This window comes from Taudactylus pleione, unplaced genomic scaffold (genome assembly GCF_031769625.1).
Source record: "Taudactylus pleione unplaced genomic scaffold, aTauple2 ptg000201l, whole genome shotgun sequence".
Classification (NCBI taxonomy): Eukaryota; Metazoa; Chordata; class Amphibia; order Anura; family Myobatrachidae; genus Taudactylus; species Taudactylus pleione.
This window is the reverse complement of record NW_028284603.1, coordinates 60,955,674-60,978,158: the sequence shown is the minus strand read 5'-3', so window position 1 is coordinate 60,978,158 and position 22,485 is coordinate 60,955,674. Positions and strand designations below refer to the sequence as shown.

Below are 22,485 nucleotides of genomic sequence, written 5' to 3'. Positions count from 1 at the left end.
ACATACAGCAATTTTAAGGGTGTGCGACTACACAACATCAGGGAAGACATCCAGCATGCAACACCACTGAGGACAGCGAAAAACTATGGCTGATCATGGACATGGTTGTATGTCATGTATTATTACATCCGACCAGTGTGCAACAATGCTGCAGATAACAGCAAAATGTAATGCTGGGTCTACACGTAACATCATCATTTGAACAGTGCAACTTTCCTTTCCTTTCTTCTACTTGGTACTGGAGCCGATGGCCCACTTGGGTCCCATTGCTAACCCCACGACAGAAGGCTCTGCACATCGCCTTGGCTCAGGAACACCCCCAATGGACATGTGACTGGAAATGTGTAGCCTGGTCTGATGAGTCGAGTTTCCAACCTGTTCAGGCAGATGGATGATGCGAGGAGAAAAGCCCACTAGGCAATGGACCCTGCATGACAACAAGGGACAGTCCAGGCGGAGGAGACTCTGTTATGGTATTAGGTGTTTTCAGCTAGCACGCATTAGGACCCGTGATATTCACTGACCGGTGGACGCTACCTAACCATGCTAGAGGATTATTTGCACCTATTCATGTCATGCATTTACGCAGATGGGAGTGGGCTCTTTCAGCACAACAATGCGCCACTGCACAGGTCCATCAGATTATGGCTAGAGGATCAGTCTTCTGCGTATGGCATCCGAGCAGCCCCCTCGTTCGCCAGATTTGAACCCAATAGAACACATGTAGGGTGCAGTTCAACATACTATCAATGGCAGCGTTCCACCACCGGCGAATATTAGGGAATTGTGGACCATTACTCAGGAGGCATGGTGTACACTAACTACATAATACTTTAGAAACCTTGTGGAATACATGCCCCGTTGTGTTGCTGCTGCAACCGGATGGAAAGGAAGACCTACGCGTTACTAGACAGGTGTTTCAGATTTTCTGCCACATGAGTGTAGTTTACCATACATTTTTAGTAGAGGCCTTCTTTAATAATTATGGTCTTTCTCTTATAATGCAAAACAATGACAATATAAACATTACATTTATATCAATCAAAATAATCAAATCACTTCAAGAAAGAGGAGCGTAATGTGCTAAGCAGCAAATTCTCAATGGAGAATTACAAAAAAGTGCATACAAACTACCTTACATTTTTGATATTCAAGTATTGTTCAAAAATAAATAAATAAATCATGTAGTTTTAAACTGGGAGGATCTGGAAACACTAACCTAAACTGAATTGCAGCAGACAATGACCAATATGTTTTCAAATATATATATATATATATATATATATATACACAAAAATGGTGTATGTTTCTTATTAAAACCTTTTTTGTTGTTTTTTAATCATTTAATTTGTATCGTAACACTTCTTTTTATTACTTTTAATATGACAACATGGGGGAATTCAATGCAGCTTGATGGATGTGATAATTTTCTATGTTTCTTTACATTCAGTACCAGTAATTACCCCTTTCACACTGCCAGCAAATAACCCGGGTTATTGCACATGAACGCGCAGCAACCCGGGTTACTGTGCAGTGTAAAAGGGCCCAGTTGAAACTCTGGTAACGAGCAGGGTTGAACACAAGTTCAACCCAGCTCGTGGGGCAGTGTGAAAGGGTAACCCAGGCTGAGGCGACCCGGGTCCCATTCACTGCAGTGGAAGAGCCGATGCTTGGAGATGGTGGTGACGTCATCAACCCGGCATTATTGCCGGGCCGGACAGCTAGTCTGAAAGGGGTCTCAGCCGGGTCACACCCGGGATTGACGTGTATACAAATCCCGGGTACGACCTGGCATTTGCGATGTGAAAGAGGCATGAACCAGGCCCAGGGGCTATGCCTCTACTCTGGAAACTCTGACTATGATGTTGGCGAGGCTTCCAGTGTAGAAGAAGAGAACTGCACCATGTACAGGTGATCAGTGACAGTCTGGCTAATGTACAGACTGTGTATGCAGCAGCTCAATGCCAAAATTTCAACAAGTCAGCCTGGTGGGATTAGGCACAGCACAGGTGTGCCATTACATTCCAGTGCATAAACAAATGGGACCCTACTATGAAATATTAGTTTTAATTAATAATACAAAGGCCAAATAAACTGTCACCACTTTACTGACATGGAACGGCTGTGCATGCAGATTTACTGACTTGAAAAAGAGAGTTGAACAGATCCTAGGTTTAAACTCGGGGACTATACCATTCCCCCTATCAGCCCAGCTACACTGTGATAACAGGGTAACATCCTGTTTTGCAGCCATGATAGAATAGTCTGCCATTTTTTTTCACATTGGTGGATTAACAATATTAGAGCAATCTCTATCTATATTTATTACTAACAACTGTTAACATCAAGATTGAACATTTAATCTACATTTAAACATTCATATATACACAAATTTTAAAAAATAAAAATAAAATCTTATGCTGCTGACACTGGGATGAAGAGCTGCGAGTCCTGCCAATCGCTCAGCCAGATCCTCTCCTCCCATTCTTAGCTACTGTGGGGAGCAGTAGGAAAGAGTAACAAACGTACGGAAGGAAGAACAGCAGATGTTTTATATATTCAGCAGCTGAATTCTTGCAACTGCCACACAATTATCTACAGTGGTGTACACCTTTCATGCCATTCTATAAATATAATGATATCCACTCAAGACAGATAGATTATGCTTTTTACACAATATCTTAAATGTGCCGAATGCATATACATAAAGAACAGAATGACTTAAAAACATTATTTTCCACATAATGAATGTGGCACGCTGGGTCGCTCACATACAATTCAATGTGGTGTATTGTCTCCCCTGTGCCATGCACCGTATGATGCTTTTTAAATTAACTTAGCTCTATATGTAAATGCATATAGATATGAGAGAGAGATCAGTATGGACAGGACAGATAGACATAATTTTCTAAAAAGCAGCATTTTTTTGTCTAGATTTGTAAGAGGAAATTTTGTCTTCTGGGGTCATATCCTGTAACCACATTCCATTCAAAGGAAGGACCATTGAGACATTGCAGGAATCTGACTCCATCTGGTACATTCTTCCCTCTAACTCACTGATTTCCTCATATTTATATTATTTTCATATTCTATCTACAACAAATAAATGAACAAACAAGCACAAAATAATCACATGATGTAAAGCTGGGTACACACCTTACAGATATTTCTGCAGAGCTAGAATCCCGACGGTGGAAGCGTGCTGGGTAGAATCCCGATGCCGGCTGGTAAGTACCCTCTCCCCCCCAATCCTCCCTTGGGGTGCCTGACCCTAATCTCCCCCCCGGTGGTACCTAACCCTAACCCCCTCCTTCCCGCACCCTAAACCTAACCTTCACAGTCTTTAGCCTAACCCTAACCTCCCGCAGCCTAAGCCTAAGTCCCCCCGGGGCTGACCGCCTGTACACACATCACGATGTCCCAATAGATCTGCAGATATATCTGCCATCGACTGTGCAGCACAGCCAACGCGATATGTCTGTGAACGACGTAGTTTACAGACATATGGCAGGTACACACTGGCTGACGCAAACAAGATATATTGGCCGATCAACTGATTGGCCAATATATGTGCCAGTGTGTACCAAGCATTAGTGTGTGACTGCTTTTGTTGGTAATGTGTGTTCCACCACAACACAAGTAAAAGTAACACATAGGGCACGATTCTATTCAACGCGATGTAAATAGCTCCGGGAGTGAGCTCAATACACCGCGCTGCCAAGTCCGACTAATGATTTCTTCTCTCATCTCATGAGAGAAGAAATCCGACAAAAGTCCCGGCGCGAGGCTGTTTTCTGCCCTTCGCGCCTGGAAAACCGCCTTGCGCCAGGAAGTTAGGCCAGGGAATGCCCGTTATCGCGCCTAAACTCCCTGTTTAATGCGCGAGAACGAGCCTTCCCCGACCTAACATCGCGATGAATTGAATAGCTCCGGGAGCTATCTCCTGGCACTATTTTCATCGCGTTGAATAGAATCGTGCCCATAGAAGAAAAAAATTATACAACTTTGCAAAAGAACACAGGAGCAACTGTGCTTTACAATACTATGAGCAAATAATGCAGTATATCATTCATACAGAAGCCGCTATAATTCACGAGTGGTGTACACAAAGCCGGCTACAAGCCACTGGCCTCATCAGACAAACTACAGAGACACTTAAAGGAATACAATTAGGAGCACATCGCTTTAGCTGTGTCAGGAAAACAGCTTGGTACAGGCTCATAGGTAAGGTGAGAGCATAGTTAAAACTTCAAAAGCAACAGAAGAGAAACTTCAATGGCACCTGAAGAAAATAAGCTCTATACTTTTAGTAAAATTAAATGAGCAGTTACAGTGATCACAAAACATTGTAAGAACACAGCTCTGCAGAAGAATAGAGCAATTCAGTGCAAACCTCACTACAGTCATTATAGGCCCTTAGCAATGACAGAGTAAGCAATGTTCCATTATCAGAGCAATTCAGCAAAATCAGGTATCGGTGCATATGATGACCAGAACCAGTTTGTTTAAACAGTACTTTTCATGTAAAGATTATCATTATTCAGTACATGATACCTTATAGATCAATGTGCTGCATAGACCCATGTATACATATGCATAATCAGGATAAAAAGCAAAACAAGAATAAAGAAAAAAACTTAAGAAGCCCTTTAGTGTCAGTTCCAGGCCATACAATTTACCTCTTCTGCAGGCTGTATTATATGCAAGTATGTCCATTGTATCACAGTGGATGTTTTCTGTGTCCTGCCTGATAGTACAATGCTGCTTGTAACTATCACAGGACTAACTTATGCAGGCACAAATGTAAGGCATGTTAGGAGTCAGGACCAAGCAACAGTTTCCTTTACTTGCAATAATGTTATGACTTGTGTGGATGCAACAGCAAAGCATTGTGACAAAATGTCTAATTATCTAGAATAGCAAAAGTGACAAAAAAGGTCATCACTGTGGTGAAAATGTACTATAATCAGAAATGCAGTGTCCTGTTTAGAGAGCTCCACAGTAATGCTGTGTACTCACTGGCCGACAGATCATCCGTTCAATTGAACGGTCGATATATTGTGTGCGTGTTGCCAGTGTGTACAGATGACATGGCCATGAATGACATCGTACACAGACATATCGTTTTCTATGCAGCACAGCCGATGGAAGATAGATCTGCATATTGTGCTGTGTGTACGGGCGCTACACACACCCGTACACTTGTTGCACAGGCAGCCGGGGAGGGAGGCGCAACGAGACCCCTGGCTAGTTGGCAGTGATGGTTGTTGAGTGTGTATGAACAACCATCAAATATATATCTGCAGATCAGTCAATCTGCGGACATATCTTTCAGGTGTGTACCCAGCTTAAGAAAATTTATACACCGGTCTGTGGATAAATGTGCTACAAAGAACTCATCTATACAGGGCTAGGTTACAAAACCCGGGCTCAGTAGGACAGCAGTCTTCCTAAAAGTGCGACTGACCCTTAAAAGTAATGGGCACCTCTCCTAGACCCACTATACTAATCCCTACTACAAATGTGTGCATACAGTTATTCATAAGAAAACGTTTGCCAAGCTGATTTTACGCTCTTTCATTTCACATTTCTCTTACTGCCTTTCCGTTTCATGCACCGTTGCCCAACTTCCAGAACCCCTCCATCCCCTATCAGAAACTGCACTATCCCCATGAATATAAAGTCACTATAAGCTGCTTACCTGGTTCCAGTTTAATAACCTTAATTGCCGCCAGTTCCCCAGTGTTGACATTCCGAGCCTGCAAGACACAAAGCAAATAACATTTTTAAGATCTATATGAAAGGGTGCAAACAAAATGACTAAGTCACTCTTCAAGAGGAGGCGACCATGAAAATGTGTAATGTTTGAGAGACAACCACAGTTTCAGTAATGCTAAGCATCGCATAGGCCATCACATTTGTTTGATGTATCATTTCTTATTTGAATACTGAATTGGACTCTCCCCCTTCAACAGTCCTATTGCCAATGGTATGATAGATTAACAAACTAATATTATTTTGTCTACAATATGCAGTTTATGGCCTAAATTGAATGATTTCAAACTCTGACATTATTTAAAAGTTCATACCATATCACATTCTTTATCTATAGATATTTTGTAATGAGAAATGAAGACATTCCAATTTCATCTTTGCTTATCCAGAGGACAATAAGGAATATTGTTTATTATAAAACAAAGGGGCGTCATAGCTTTGTGTCTGAACATACCTCACTCACACAATGTTTCACAAATCCGCTGTAGAATATTAGTTCAAGGCTCATCAAACAATGGTGAATTGTATTTTACTGCACAGTTAGTATGAGGAAAATGTCTTTATACAGGCACAGATGTATATATCAATAATGAGAGTCTATCAACTGTCACCACTCTTGATTAGTGAATAGAAAAGAAAAAAAAAAGGATGTAGATAAACATGTGTGATTCTTGGATTACACCCACACACAACACAATGGGGTCAATCCAATTGTCTGCGAAGGGTCCTAGATGCCATTGCTATGGCATTAAAACTACAGCATCGGCACCTCATCTCACACCTCTCACAGCCCCCTTTGAACTCGAATTCACACAATTTTGCTTGCAGCCCCACACGTGTGTGAGTACAACCTGCGTAGAGTGCAGCTGTTGCCGTGATGACTCGCACCCCCTAAATCTTCGCGGCTAATTGGATTGACCCCAATGTGCATGCAGGATGAAACCCTAAAATAACTGATCATTAAATAATGGGGGCATGTATGAAAATATATATCAGCCACTAATCTGATAATTTTCTACAATAATATGAAAGGAAACATAGGACCAGGTTCATGTTTTAAGGCACACTACAGGGGCCCATTGATCGCATTTTGTAATGCGATCAGGGCATGCAGTACCGCCCATGATTGCATTGCAAAATGCGATCATAGCGGCCGAATGTATGATCCGGCACATGCAGGGTGCAGACTGCACATGAGCGGCGCCCATTGCCGGTGGAGGGATCTGGGAGATCCCTCCGCCGGCTGACATGTGGCAAGTCCCCATCCCCATAGGCTACAGCGAGTAACGCTATCTTCAGATGGCGTTAGCTGCTGGGGCCAATATCGTGAATGCAAAGCATTTGGCAGCATCGCATCCCCCATAGAAACCTATGGGGGAGGCAGCTGCCAGCGGCAATGGAGGGATCGCAGCAGGAATCGGAGAACCCTTCTGCGGTCCCTCCTTCATACATCCGGGGGATACTTAGTATTTGAGGTAAACCCCCGAAAACAAGTGTTTTCTGTGAATTTACCTCAAATTCCCTTTGATAAATGGGCCCCATGAGGAGCAATTTGCTTCCCTAGATCTAGCCCTGTAGTGTAGGAGCAAATCTATGAATTCATGATGAGAAGTTTTCAAAAACATCCCTCAATGTTCACCTAAAAAAATATACATTTCTTATGTCTTAAAATAAGTGAAAATGAATAGACCTGTATTGCTTACAATTTGTTTTAGCCCCAATGCCAATCCTGTCTAAACCTTTCCATGGAGCCTTTTGCCTGCAAGTAAACACTGTGCAGTGAAATGAATGTAATGCGTTAAGCATCTTAGCTGACCTTACTTGATATGCTATGACAAAACTGTCTGTTCTGTTAATGTCATACTAAGGCGTTCAATCTCTAACAAACCAGATTCTATTTATACACAGAATGTGCCTTCATTTCCGTTAATTAATTGCAGGAGTGAGTTGTATAATGCATGTTATTCAACTGAGTGTTTCTGTGCACAACATCAAATAGAACAAGGATAGAATACATGCTGCTCTCCAGTCCTTGATAAGCTTCAATTTCCCAGCATGCTCGATGGCCATGTAATTTCGACAAGAGCTGAACATTCACAGGTTATCTTAGCCTTTTATGACATGAATGGCAACCTCAGTGCGAGGTGTGGCCATTAAAGGCTGCTTTGTGGTCCTCAGGTTTACGGAGATAATTCACAGAGTACTTTACCTATATTTATAGGTAAGAAGTAGAAATGTAGAAAATTCTTTTAAAAACTTGTGGGTCCCTGATGCGGTATGGAAACATGATGGGCAGTATGAGGCCATGGTGGTCAGTGTTACTGCCTCACATCACGGAGGATATACGTTCAATTTCCAATCACGGCTATTAGTGTGGAGTTTGTATGTTCTCCCCAAGTTTGTGTGGGTCTCTTCCCAAAATCAAAAACATAGTAGTATGTTAGTTGGCTTTTGACTCGAAAATGAATCCTAGTGTGAATGTGTGTTTCCATATGGTAAGAAATATTGTTTGTACGTTCCACTGGGGCGTGGACTGATGTACATGACTAAATAGTGTTTGCAAAGCTCTGCACAATGTGTGCGTGCTAATTAAAAAGAGCTAATAATAGTAGTGGCAATGCAGAGAGCTGAATTGGGGACAATACTGTCTATATCTATAGGGCCTGCAAATTACAGTCACCATTCTGAAGACATGCTTACATTCAGTATTATGACTGCTAATGCAGCAATGTTTATAGAGCTTGTCCATGTTCTGCAATGTTTTCTACTGTAAGTCACTTTAGTCTTATTTTGTTCAAATGGTTTCTGTTTATCTACTTTGTAAGGTGCTGCGAACACCTTGTGGTACCATATAAATAAAAGATTATAGTAATACCTATTATTTGAGAATTTCTTTCTTTAAAGCGCCTCTGATAAGATGCTACATAAAAACAAGTGCAATGAGTATTAGGCACACGTCGGCTAAACAATTGAATAGCTCCGTCAAGCACCCATCACTTACAGGAGCAAAAAAAAAAATTGAATTTGCCCCACTGAATTACTTAAAGTCTAAATGGCTTATACAGCCGATGACAGCAAGTCCATTTCTGCTACAAAACACACGCATACAATTGCTTGCAATGATATGGGAACATTTACAGCTGTGGTTGCTTCCAGATGGTCTGGCATATTGGATTATTAGCGCTGTAAAAGTGCCCCCCTCAGATTCTACAACAAACAAATATTGCTATACTTAACCCACAAATACTTAACTAAGAATATAATATTGCAGCAGCGCTCTATGCTTCTGTGCATACTCCCTGCTGTGGAGCTAGTTTTACAAAGCTTCCATGTGATAAATAATGTTAGAAAAAAATTGCAACACACTATGTAATAATGGGTCCAACCACAGCCCGACGTGGTGAGCAAAATACTGGTGAAATCTTTATAATGATAAAGGCTTGGGGAATTTTGCAAGTTAAAAATGAGAAATAAAAGTATTTCAGCCCCATCAATATTTTACAGTTTTACTATAATAATAAAAATAATCAAAAGGAATCAGATGGAACGGGAAGGGGTCGTGCCCCATGTTCCCAAGTGTTAGAACAACAGAACAAACACACAGGCGTTACTCAAGTATAATGGGTACAGTATCTCCTGTATAGCGAACTCGGCATTTCTGTCTAATGCACCCACTGTAATATCCTTTCAGATTTATTTAAAACAAGCAAAATAGAGGACAAACTTGACTACCAGTAATGTCAATTAAAACTGACCAGTGTGGGATTTAGAAAGCACAGAATAAACACGTGAGGTACTTGTTGGGCTAGCAGGTTTATTGCTAGAGGTCTTCCCATGCTGACCAATGAGAATATCACCAGAACTAAAGGAATACAATCTCAGCACTAGTCAGACGGGAGGCAATCGGGAAGCCGACTGCCTAAATACCGGCAGCCGGCTTCCCGACTGTCTTATCCCCGCAAGGGTGAAATGCCGGGCGTCTAGATGTAGACGCCCGCATTTCCCCGATGCCGGGATCGTAGTGATGCCGATCGTAGTGATGCCGGGCGCCGCGAGCGGACAGCCGCGCGCGCGGGGGGGGGTTAGGTTTGGGGCTCCCGGGGGGGACTTAGGGTTAGGCACCCCCCCGGGAGGGTTAGGGTTAGGCTAGGGGGAGGGAGAGTTAGGGTTAGGCACCCCCGGGGGGGACTTAGGGTTAGGCACCCCCCCGGGGGTCTTAGGTTTAGGCAGCGGGGAAGGGGGTGGTTAGGGTTAGGCACTTAGAGGGGGGATTAGGGTTAGGCACTTGGGGGGGGAAGTTAGGGTTAGGCACCCCTAAGGAGGGTTAGGGTTAGGGGGGTTAGGTTAGTGGATACTTACCTATCCACGATCGGGATTTCCAGCGCTGTCGGGCTTCCGCTGCGTCGCAATCTGCTTCTGTCGGGCTGCCGCTGACAGGAATCGAACCGCTGGCCATGCGGCCGACGGTATTTCATACCAATTCCAGTCAGACATATCTAATATGAGTCACACCTAGACAGGAATCTAAAAAAAAATAGCTTTCACTGTAACTATAAAGATTATGACCCCTTGTTACATACACACATTTATTAGCATTCCCACCAGGCTATTCCAGCGGGGTGCCACACCCTGCCCAATTTTAAAATGCTAAAATGCGTCCTGCCCTTATGGAGGTGCCCTGCTGATGAGAGAGTGACTTCAGTGGACCCGTGGCACCCCACCTTCTGCTGTGCAGCTGCCCCTCTCCCTGTCCCCACAGAATTCCCCCAGTGTACAGTGTAGAGTTCCTGAAAGAACACAACTCCCCCCTCCCCCTGGGAAGGCCACGCCCCTTTCTATGGCGCAACTTCAGCGTTCTCAGATGTGCCCTCTTTCACGGTCGGCGCAATGACCACTCATGAAGCTGCAGTGAACACTAATATACCTTATGCCCATTGGTGCAATGGATAGCATTTCTGCCTCACATCACTGAGGGCCATCATGACCGTGACTGTGTGGAGTTTGTATATTCTCCCCTGTGAATGTGTGGATTTACTTCCACAACACAAAACCGTACTGGAAGGAAAGTTGGCTCCTGACAAATTTAACATGTGTGTGCACATGTGCTAAGAAACATAGATTGTAAGATCCACTGGGACAGGGACTGATGTGGATGTTTAGTGCTGCACAATATGTGCGCACCATATAAGTAACTGGTAATATATAACAATAAATTGGCAGACCGAATATATTAAACAAGCCTAATTAGGAGTCTAAACTTTTGGATTTTCTTCCACTGAGGTTAATAGATATAGATCTTCCTTGTTTCTCCATAAACAATCCTGCTGACTCCCACAAATGACTGTGGCTCCTTAATTCAACATCCTTTTGTCTGCCCATGACCTGTTATACTAGTGTATAATAACTATGGTATTGGCCGGGATGTTTCCCAGAAGTCTATTTCAGAGTAGTGCATGTTCTGTAACCCTATGCTGCTGCCGCAGCCATACTTCTGTGCAGACTGTGAGGCCCATGCAATGAGAAGCCTGCTACCATGGACTGAAAACTTCCAGCATGATGGGGGACGTTGGAAGCAGTAATAAAAATGACATGTATCATTCGCTAGGGCAAATTTATTAGTTGTCATGACAAAAGTTGTAAGGGTACTTAAACGTGGGCAGACGTCAATATAGAAATTTCTTGGCCTCATGAAATTCTCATAAAATCTCATTATTGTAACATTACTGTGGTGTGTATCACTGCGATAGATACATGTAATCAAATGACATAAGTTACGACTTTATAAACAACTTATAATAATCTTATAACAACTTATTTTTTCATTCTCCATTGTCTTTATTAATGATATGATATCTTTCGCATTCCATCATTTATGTATCTAAAGGGGGAATTCAATAGTTCAATAGTTTTTTGGGGCGTCTTAAGTAATGGGTGTCTATCAGAGCAATTCAATTGTTTGCCTGATAGATGCCAATTAGCTGCGGCAGACACTAGAACCATATTAGCCACTGGGCACCTGTAGTAACAAATGTGTTTTACACACCTCAGATGAACAATGCCTGAAGCACACGGATACTACAAACACTCAAAGAATTTATGTTCCATTTCAATCCCTAGAGCAATCTATTATTTCACCTATTAGCAGGGGACAGTGAATGCTTCACACCATGCAGCTGTCCTACCTGTAAGACCTGACCCTGGCTTACACGGCGTTATGCAGATAGGTTTGATCTGCAGGTCAGGATGATGGTTCTCAGCTTCATGTTTACATAATGTAACATGTATTCCACTTTAAAGATCTTGTGGCTGTGGATAACATTACAATAATGTGAACGGATCCAGGGAAAACTTATATATTATTTACTGGCTGACACTCTAAATTGCCAAATTGGCCAGCTGTCCAAGGCATTTTACTATAATGAATAATGTAATTATTGTACATAATACTATATATTTACAATGATGGACAACTGATGCCTTCAGACACCTATAATCTAATTTTAGTATTCATTAGAAGGGCTGAAGAGAACCAACTAATAAATGAAATAACATAACCGTATCAAGCAAAAAGAGAATGGTCACTTTCCAACAAATAGTGCTGAATGAGTAGTACCTGTAGCTCCTAGCAAACGGAGACACAGTGGTTATACACCTGTCAATATATTGGCTGTCATATACAGTATAATCCATATAGATTCAAACACCCACATATAAAGCCTGTATTCATGAAGCTTAAACTCCAATTAGAAGATAAATACACAGGCGCTGTGGCACCCCTGCTTGTCCTGTCGGAAATCAATGTCACTCTAAAAATTCAAAGGAAGAAAGCTGCAGGTTACACAGCTTTCCCAATGGACTAGAAACTCATTGATTCAAACATGTAGGCCATGTATTTGGGTTTATAAACTTATTAAAAATGCTGTGCAGCCTTCAGATTCCATCTTTTCATTAATCCAAGGAATTAAGTATAATATTAATTCCCTGTAGCAACAAAGCTCAAGGATATCACCTCCTCCACTTTTCAAGTGCCTGCTATATTGCAGCACAACCTGCAGAACACAATTTAACGCAATTAGATAATTACGGAATAACTGTTGCAGATGGAAAATTAACATAGTTGGTATCATCATTTATTAATTTGTCCAAATCCACCAACTGCAATGTAAAGTGCAATTTCTCTACAGACTAATCCTTCTTGTTACAGGTGTGACTGGAGGCAGTGTGTGAGGCTCCCCTGCCAATGTGGGAGGAGCTGCCAATGTGGGAGGAGCATGGCGGACAGAAAGTGTTGGGAAAGCAAACAGTGTGAGAGACGGATGGAGGACTGAACAGAAGCAGCCAGAGCCAATCTAAACTTTATTCAATTCAATTTAGGATCAGGTAAGGGCATGACACTGGGCTGGCATGAGTGGCCTCTAGGGACTGAGGCATATAAAGGGGCATAGCATGACTGGGGTGACTCTGAGGCTAACATACAAATGAGAATGACAGGTGGGGCTCTGAGACTGGCACATATAAAGGGGCATGACTGAATGGGGCTATGAGGCAGATAAAAAGGCAAGAGGCTGGCATATAAATGTGAAAGAATTAGGAGGCTCTGAGGCTAGTATATAAAGCATGACAGAGAGGGCTCTGAGGCTGGCATATAAAGTTACATGACTAAGGGGACTCTGAGGCTGGCATATAAAGTTACATGACTAAGGGGACTCTGAGGCTGGCATATAAAGTTACATGACTAAGGGGACTCTGAGGCTGGCAAATAAAGGGGCATGACTGAGGGGGCACTGAGGCTGGCATATAAAGTGGCATGACTGAGGTGGCATTCGGGCATATATAGGGGCATGATGGTCTTTTAGGATATAAAGGGGCATGATGGAGCATATAAAGGGATATGAGGGGGCTCTCAGCTGGCATGAGAGGAATCTGAAGCATATAAAGGGGCATTATGGTGTTCTTTATTTCAGTGGTTAGAAATTAATGCTACAGTGTGCGCTCCAACCTCTTATAGTAATACATAAGCACCTGTATTCTAATCACAACTGTTTAGCCACAATGGACCCAAACATTCAGGGAAAATAAAGAGAGAACATTTATAGTGTTTTATACTGAATGAACACAACTAATAATCAAGTAACACATATATTCAAATACATGTAGCAGAACTTATCTGCCATCTGAATTATGTTTTCACTTTGCAACATGAAGCCAGATCTCCCAATCTAAAAATGTTCTGGAAGATACCCACAAACTGAAAAAAAAAAGACACCAAAAATATGGCTAATAGCCACTAGCATATAGCAAATCTTTCTTAATTATTACACATAAAAAATAACAAAACCTAAATAAAAATAGTGAGCTTATGTTATCAGAGTAGTCCCACTTTATTCAATACTAGAAGGGACGCTGCACCCACATATGTCAGAAAGACTACTGAGGTTGTACATGGGGTTACACAAATATTTCAGAAATGGCCATATCAAATGTTCAGACATAAAATGTATTAATTGGTTTATATAAAACAGTTTTTAAGTGTGCAACTTAGAACCCCAGTACTAGGTGCAGCACTGAATGACTGAACAGAACAAAAATCTGTACATATCATGTTTAATAAAGGAATATATAAGGCTTGAAAAATAAAACTGTGTACATAAACAATAATATGGATAAACTCTTACAACTCTTCATGAAAGACTACTAGGCAATTAGTGAAACCTTTTAGGAGATAAGCTGGCCACACACTAGACCAACTTACATCCAGACAACTTGTTGATTGGTTGGAATTAAAATCCGGTAACGTATGGGAGTAAATGATGATCGGCAATTTGCTCCTAAATGCCAGAAAACAGATGAAAATGGTCGTTCAGACAAGTTTGTTAAATGTTTGATCTAAACAATTTGTTCAAACAACAGTTTTTGTCCATTTTCCGGCGTTTGGGAGCAAATTGCTGATACCAGATTTTCATTCCAACCAATCAACTAGTTGGCTGGTTGGACAGATAATCTTTAGGTGTGTAGCCAGCTATAGGCTGCTTAGCACTACCTGTTCTTCTCAGAAAGAGGATGTACAGATCGCATTCAGGTGAGAATTATTTCAATATTAACACCTCAGAAATCTTATGCATGTAATCAAAACTCAACTGTTTATTTACTTGCCAGTTTAGTTTACATACAGTAATGCAGTTTGCCTATCCAATACTGGCAGACCCCATAATCTCTATCCCAGTGATAAATTTATTTTATTATTATTATTAAAGACCACCGCTAATGGGAAAGTGTCTGCACTGAGGATTCACTGAAAGTTCTGAGTGATCTATGATTGGATAGGATGTGATGATGTGTAATGTGTGTAACGCAGCAGCTGTGATTTGACTAAATGGAGAATAGTGCACATCGTCATACTGTAGGAGGGTAACTTTGTGATCCTGCTTCTACAGAGATGTTCAGTAGCACAATGACAAACCAAAAGTAACATGCAAGATGCAGTGAAAATCAATTAAAGGCACCCTTTAAAATGTCAAAGTACGTCTCCCAACTGTCAATATTTAGGTGTGACAGTCCCAATGTGACGGATCTGTCCCGCCAACCCGACACTAATGTCTCAGATCAGGAATATGGAACATATCTCCCCTATCACAACATGGCAATGCCCTTTGTCCCAAATCCTAGTGCTCCAAAGTTGGGAGGTATGATTAATGCAATGCAATGCATTACTGAGTTGAATAATATACAGTGCCTTGCAAAAGTATTCGCTCCCTTTGCATTTTTCATGTTTTGTTGCATCACAACCTGGAATTAAAATGGATTGTTTGAAGGTGTGCATCATTTCATTCACAGAACATGCATACAACTGTGAAGTTGTGCATTTTTTTATATTGTTAATCTAACAACATTTAGGACAACATAACAGAAAACTTCAGCGTGCAAAGCTATTCACCCCCCTAAAGTCAGTACTTTGTCGAGTCACCTTTTGTGGCAATTACAGCTGCAAGTCTCTTTGGATAAGTCTCTATGAGCTTGCCACATCTTGCCCCTGAGATTTTTGCCCATTCCTCAAGGCAAAACTGCTCCAGCTCCTTCATGTTGGATGGTTTCCGCTTGTGAACAGCAATCTTCAAGTCTGACCACAGATTCTCAATTGGATTGAGTTCTGGGCTTTGACTAGGCCATTCCAACACATTTACAGTAAATGTTTCCCCTTAAACCACTCAAGTGTTGCTTTAGCACTATGCTTCGGTTCATTGTCCTGCAGGAAGGTGAACCTCCGACCCAGTCTCAAATCACAGGCAGACTGAAACAGGTTTTGCTCAAGAATATCCCAGTATTTAGCACCATCCATCTTTCCCTCGACTCAAATCAGTTTCCCAGTCCCTGCTGCTGAAAAACATCCCCACAGCATGATGCTGCCACCACCATGTTTCACTGTGGGAATGGTGTTCTTGGGGTGATGGAAGGTGTTGGGTTTGCGCCACACATAGGGTTTTCCTTGGTGCCCGAAAAGTTCAATTTTAGTCTCATCTGACCTGAGCACCTTCCTACATACATTAGGGGAGTTGGGGAGTCGTCCACATGCCTTTTGGCAAACTCAAATTGTGTCTTCTTATTTTTATAACGAATGACTTTTTTCTAGCCACTCTTCCATAAAGCCCAGCTCTATGGAGTGTACGACTTATTGTGGTCACATGCACAGATACACCAGTCTCTGGTGTGGAACTCTGCAGCTCCTTCAGGGTTACCTTTGGTCTCTGTGCTGCCTCTCTGATTAATGCCCTCCTTGGCCGATCTGTGAGTTTTGGTGGGTGGCCCTCTCTTGGCAAGTTTGTTGTGGTACCATGTTCTTTCCATTTGATGATGATGGATTTGATGGTGCTCCGGGGGATCATCAAAGATTTGGATATTTTTTAGAACCCAACCCACAATTGTACTTCTCAACAACTTGTCCCTGACTTGTTTGGAGAGCTCCTAGGTCTTCATGGTGTGATGCATCTTGTTTAGTGGTGTTGCAGCCTCTGGGGCCTCTCAGAAAAGGTGTGTTTATACTGACAGATCATGTGACACTTCGATTTCACACAGGTGGACTTTATTTCACTAATTATGTGACTTCTGAAGGTAATTGGTTGCACCAGAACTTTTGAGGGGCTTCATAGCAAAGGGGGTGATTACATATGCACATGCCAATTTTCAGAATTTTATTTACAAAGATTCTTTTTTATATATATTTTTCTCATTTCACTTCACCAAATTAGACCATTTTGTGCAGATCCATCACATAAAATTCAGATAAAAAAAAAAAAAAATGACAGCTTGTAATGTAATAAAAAATGTAAAAAGCCAAGGGGGGTGAATACTTTTGCACTGTACATGACATAACAGAAATATATTCACCAAGATTTATGTTGTTCCTCTGCAACAAGGATCCATGTTGGTAGGGATACGATGTAGTCAGCATCCCGGCATGCGGAATGCCGACGGTCTAAATACCAGCGCCGTGATCCCGGATCCAGAATCCTGTCCGCTGGCATCCCGAAGGTATATAGTGGGGGATAGGAGAAGGCAAGGGTTAGGCACTAGGGGCAGGATTACGGTTAGGCACTAAGGGGGGAGGGTTAATTTTAGGGTGCAGGGAGAGGGAGGTCAAGTTCAGGCACCGGGGTTAGGGGTAGTAAACTTACTGCTGTCAGGATTCTGACAGGCGGCATCCCGACCGCCAGGAACCCATACCCAACCCGGAAGGGAGGAGTTCTTTATTACTTTCAGAGTGACAGTCTTCAGAGTTGGGGTTACACAAACAGGCACTCAATACATAAATATAATCAACAAGGCTTAATGAATTATATACATTCTTTAAATTGAAGATCTTCCTAAAACGTCTTCCTTTATAATTCCTAGACCCAGTAAAGCAGTGTTTTTCCTCTTCAGGAAGTGTGTGATATGTGGAAAGAAATATCAGTGTATAAATACAAAGCAACCACACTTTTGCTGATAGGAGGATGGAAGGAAAGTGTTGAACACACAACCAAAAGACCAAAATGTACCCCACTCACAGGGAAAACAAGGTGTATGTTCCACAAAAGGTATCTTTAGAGTGGTCCTTCACCCAATGTGCTCTGACGGAAAAAACAGAAGGCACTGCAAACCATAATCACTTTATAGTGGGAAGCTAAAATTTCATAAAGGTATCTTTAATGTAGAGATACTGGATATGCGTACCAAGACTCACACTTTAATAAAGTCGAAAGTTTCTTTTCCTGTGGCACCTTATAATGCTCTAGTTAGATGTATGGTCCGGACAAAAATATCCCAAAAATGCACAGGTAAAATATTCACAAAAATATGATTTATTCCAGTATCACAAATCCCACAAGCTCGGTTAAAATTTCATTGATGTATAAAGATACAAAAATGTATATAATATACTAGAGGAAAACATAGTCACAATAAAAAAAGTTCAAAGAGGTATATCCCATGAGGCAAATCGGGAGACACTTTCTGGAAAAAGCAGCATATTCTCAGAAAAGGGACTTAAAATTAACATATCTCACGTTGAGAGAAAAATATAAGATAACACTTCCTTTAGGGCAACATGTTTCGGCTCACTTGGGAGCCTTTGGGGTAAATTTACTAAGGTGAGAGTTTTTAGAAGTGGAGATGTTGCCCATAGCAACCAATCAGATTTTACTTAGCATTTAACTAGCACCTTCTAGAAGATAATAGCTAGAATCTGATTGGTTGCTATGGGCAACATCTCCACTTCTAAAAACACTCACTGTAGTAAATTTACCCCTAAGTCAAGACATAAGGAAGAGTGTGAGCTTAGGTGATTTATACTGCTTAATTATTTTATACTGATGGCAGCCAATCAGATGTAGCCAAGGGTGTAGCTGGAGCCAAAATTTACCAATCCGTGTGTAGTGCATTCCTCTTGCAGGAGACCAATTGTGTGTTCAAAAGGCAGTGTGGGAATCGGTATGTAATGCCGGCGGGTGTTTAGCAGCCCGATCAAATACCGACAGCGGCAGCCCGGCGGTTCAACATCCTGACACGTAGATGTAAGTACCCCAACCCTCCTCCCCCCCTAACCCTCCCTTAGGGGTACCTAACCCTAACCTCCCCCCCATAAGTACCTAAACCTACCCCCCTCCCGGCACCCTAAACCTAACCCTCCCGGGGGAGGGTCCCTAAACCTCACCTCACCCCTAGTGCCTAACTCTAACCCACCATTCCCCCTAGCCTAACCCTAACCTTCCCCGGGGGAGGGGGGGTTGCCTAACCCTAAATCCCCCCCGGGGGTCCCTAAACCTAGTGCCTCCATCCCCGGGCTAAGTGTATACTTACCCGGCAGAGAGGACGATCGGTCCGGCGTCCTCGTGTTGGGATTAACATAGGCATCGGTATTTCGAGGCCTATGTTAAATACCTTGCCGGGATTACGCTGTCGGGATTGAGACCGGAGGCCATGCGGCCGCTGGTCTAGTAACTACATCCCGGCAGTGTGTGCTCATGTCAGAGTAATTAGTGCCGCTGACGGCATCTTTGTGACCGGAAGTGGCGTACGAGTGTCACCTACTGGAAGCGGAAGTGACATCAGCGGTCCCCACGACCAAAGTGACATACGACACATACGCTGATGTCACTACTAGAAACGGTAGTGACATCAGCGGTCACCTAGATAATCCAAAGCAAACATATACCGCCGAATATGTACAAAGGTATTCTTGGTAAATATCTCACTTTGGAAAGTTAACAAACATAATTGGTTAACGTCTACATACACACAGGAATCCAGAAACAAGATGCACATCACATTATCACAGTGCATATAAAAATAGTTTAAACAAACAAAGCTAAAAAAAAAGGTTAATGCAATCAAAGATAAAAATTAAACAAGGAATAAGAAAAGGGGACATCCTGGAGAGTCTTCTTTGGATGCATTTCATGGATGAAGATTTCCCAATTTCCACAAAAAGTTGGAGTCCCATAACCTCTTATCGTAGTCAAGGGTTGGCCTCACAAACCCCAAATAATTCGACTAAAATGAAACTGAAAATTACAATCTAGTAAAAGCATATACTAAAAAATTTTGTAAATGCAATCAAATGTCAATGTAACAAATTTTACATTTACAGCACATTGGGGCAGATGTATGAAGCTGTGGAAAGTGATAAAGTGCAGAGTGATAAATGACCAACCAATCCGCTCCCACCTGTCATTTTTCAAACACAGCCTGTAACATGACAGTTGTGGGCTGATTGGTTGGTCGTTTATCACTCTGCACTTTATCACTTTCCAGAGCTTCATACATCTTCCCCATTGAGTGAAAGACCACTCTAAAGATACCATTTGTGGAACATACACCTCGTTTTCCCTGTGAGTGGGGTACGCCCCCTTAGCATTTGGGTCTTTTGGTTGTGTGTTCAACACTTTCCTTCCATCCTTTTATCAGCAAAAGTGTGGTTGCTTTGATATTTCTTTCCACATATTACACACTTCATGAGGAGGAAAAACACTGCATTACTGGGTCCAGGAATTATAAGAGAGGACTATTTAGGAAGATTTTCAATTTAAGGAATGTATACAAATCATTACGCCTTGTTTATTATATTTATGTATTGAGCGCCTGTTTGTGTATCCCCTTTTCCACTGTTTATGTATTGTGTATATTTATTTTGGAAGTGGTGATATCCATTTAGCATTAGGGGCTCCATTGGGTTGCTTTTGTGCAAACAAGTTGAAACCCACCACACCCTGTTTATTTCAGTCTTCAGAATTGATTTGATGACTTTCATTGTGTGGTTTAGCTGATACATACAGAAGGACATTACCCACTGACCACACTAGTTCAGATGATGATCTGTATCACAAGGACACTATGGAGCAGATTCAATTAGTCACAAAAGGTCACTGGCTTCAGAGGCTGATTTCTGCTCGCAGCCTATGGAGGTGCGAGCAGAAATTTGCTAACAAAATCGGCTGATATGCTCATTACGTCCACTCGAGGGTAATTGAATCTACCCCTAGATGTGGAAGAAGATTCAGGTCTTTCATGAAGCAGAGAGGTCGCACTATATTTCAAGTCACAGCTGCAGTGGAAAGCCAGTTTTTTCTTCATAGTTAATATCTGAACGTTTTATTGCGTGGCCCAGATTATTGGGCTTCCCAGCATATACATTGCAGCTCATTACATTTATCGGTCGACGACAGCATTGGCAAGCAGAACGACCTATCTGAATTTACTGGATTCTTAAACCAACTTACCAAAACATGGGGTTTTACGTTCAGTGCTAACGTCTAGTTTTAGTACACACCTAGCAGATATATCTGTAGATGAAGGCCGCTTATATACCCTGAACGACCAACATCTTCCAGGCAGCAGCGGGTCCTGCTGGCCGGGAGGAAAGTCGGGGGCAGGTCCGTCCCCTTCCTGCGGCTGAATGTGTACAGGCGATAGGCTGATATCTGTCCATCGGCTGTGCAGCACAGCCGACGCGATAAGACTGTGAACGACATCGTTCACAGACATATCGCTGGTACACACTGGCCGACGGGCACCAGATATTTTGGCCGATCAATTGATCAGTGTGTACCCAGCATATCAGAGGTTTTCTCTGCAACAGTTGTGCGTTTATCTAATGTGGTAGCAGTTATCAATAGTCTTGATCTCATGTTATCCGGCAATTTATTTGTATAGCTAAAATGAGTCTGCAGGAGTGCATGGCTGCTCCACCATTGTTACCAATATCCTATTAATACAAGCATGTGACATTGTGCAACAGTACCATAAGGTCATCTACTTGTGATAATCCATGGGCCAAGCATTTACAGTCTCAGCATAAATTCAATCATATTCACACAAGAGAAAGAATGTAAACATACCATTACCCCATTTTACTGCTCTGTGCCATCATAAACTTAATGATAGTAAGGTCATTTAAAGAATAGGTAAGCTCTGTGACTGGTTTTAATTGCCCTTCATACAGACAAGCAGCTATTTAGTCACTAGCCAGCTGAGTTCAGTTATGTACAAATTATATCCGCATCTCACTAGAGTAGTACTGTATAGCACAATTATTTATAACTATGGAGGGAATTAAATTCCCGACATTGACACTGTTTGTTGTTCTGGAACAGCACATTGCGTTCTGCCAGCATTGCTGCTTTTCCTTTGCCCCTCTATGGGGTGCGTAGGAAACTTGCGATGTCTGCACTAAAGTAACTGGCCGATATGCGCAAAGCCTCGTGTCTAATTAAATTTACCCCTATGTAACATAAGGAAATAATTAAAAATGATACAACATGTGCACAGACACACAATTGCTGTATTTAGACAATATATTCAGAAGGCGTAATAAGCAATTAAACCAGGCTCTACCGCTCATGTAACAATAATCTCTCAACATACCAGGCACTTCCAAGGCTACAAAGTTTTATATTTACACACATAAGAAAAATGAGTAATAGCTGGTATGATTTTCAGTTACTTGTAGACTATTTTATTTTGTTTACAAAATGTAACCACAGCTTGTTCATAGTTGCCAATATGTCATTTCAATATTAATAAGCTTTACTCTTGATAAATGGTCTGCACACAACACCATCAGTAAATCAGTTATACATAAGTTAGCAACATTGAGACCCTTCACCAAGTAGGTACATTTTCTGTCCATAAATCAATGTTCTGCATTTTGTACAAAATGATTTCTACACCATAAAAAAA

At 41.9% G+C, this 22,485-nt stretch overlaps 1 protein-coding gene across 5 annotated transcripts in view; it reads right to left on the bottom strand.

Annotated features, from left to right (window-relative positions):
- The window catches only part of MAP4K3 (mitogen-activated protein kinase kinase kinase kinase 3), a 317,828-nt gene that overhangs the window by 218,535 nt on the left and 76,808 nt on the right, over nt 1-22,485 (bottom strand). For all 5 annotated transcript variants that reach the window (XM_088477406.1, XM_088477407.1, XM_088477408.1 and 2 more), the window contains exon 2: nt 5,702-5,759. In XM_088477406.1, the coding sequence (XP_088333532.1) occupies nt 5,702-5,759 (58 nt within the window). The remainder of the gene's footprint in view (nt 1-5,701; nt 5,760-22,485) is intronic.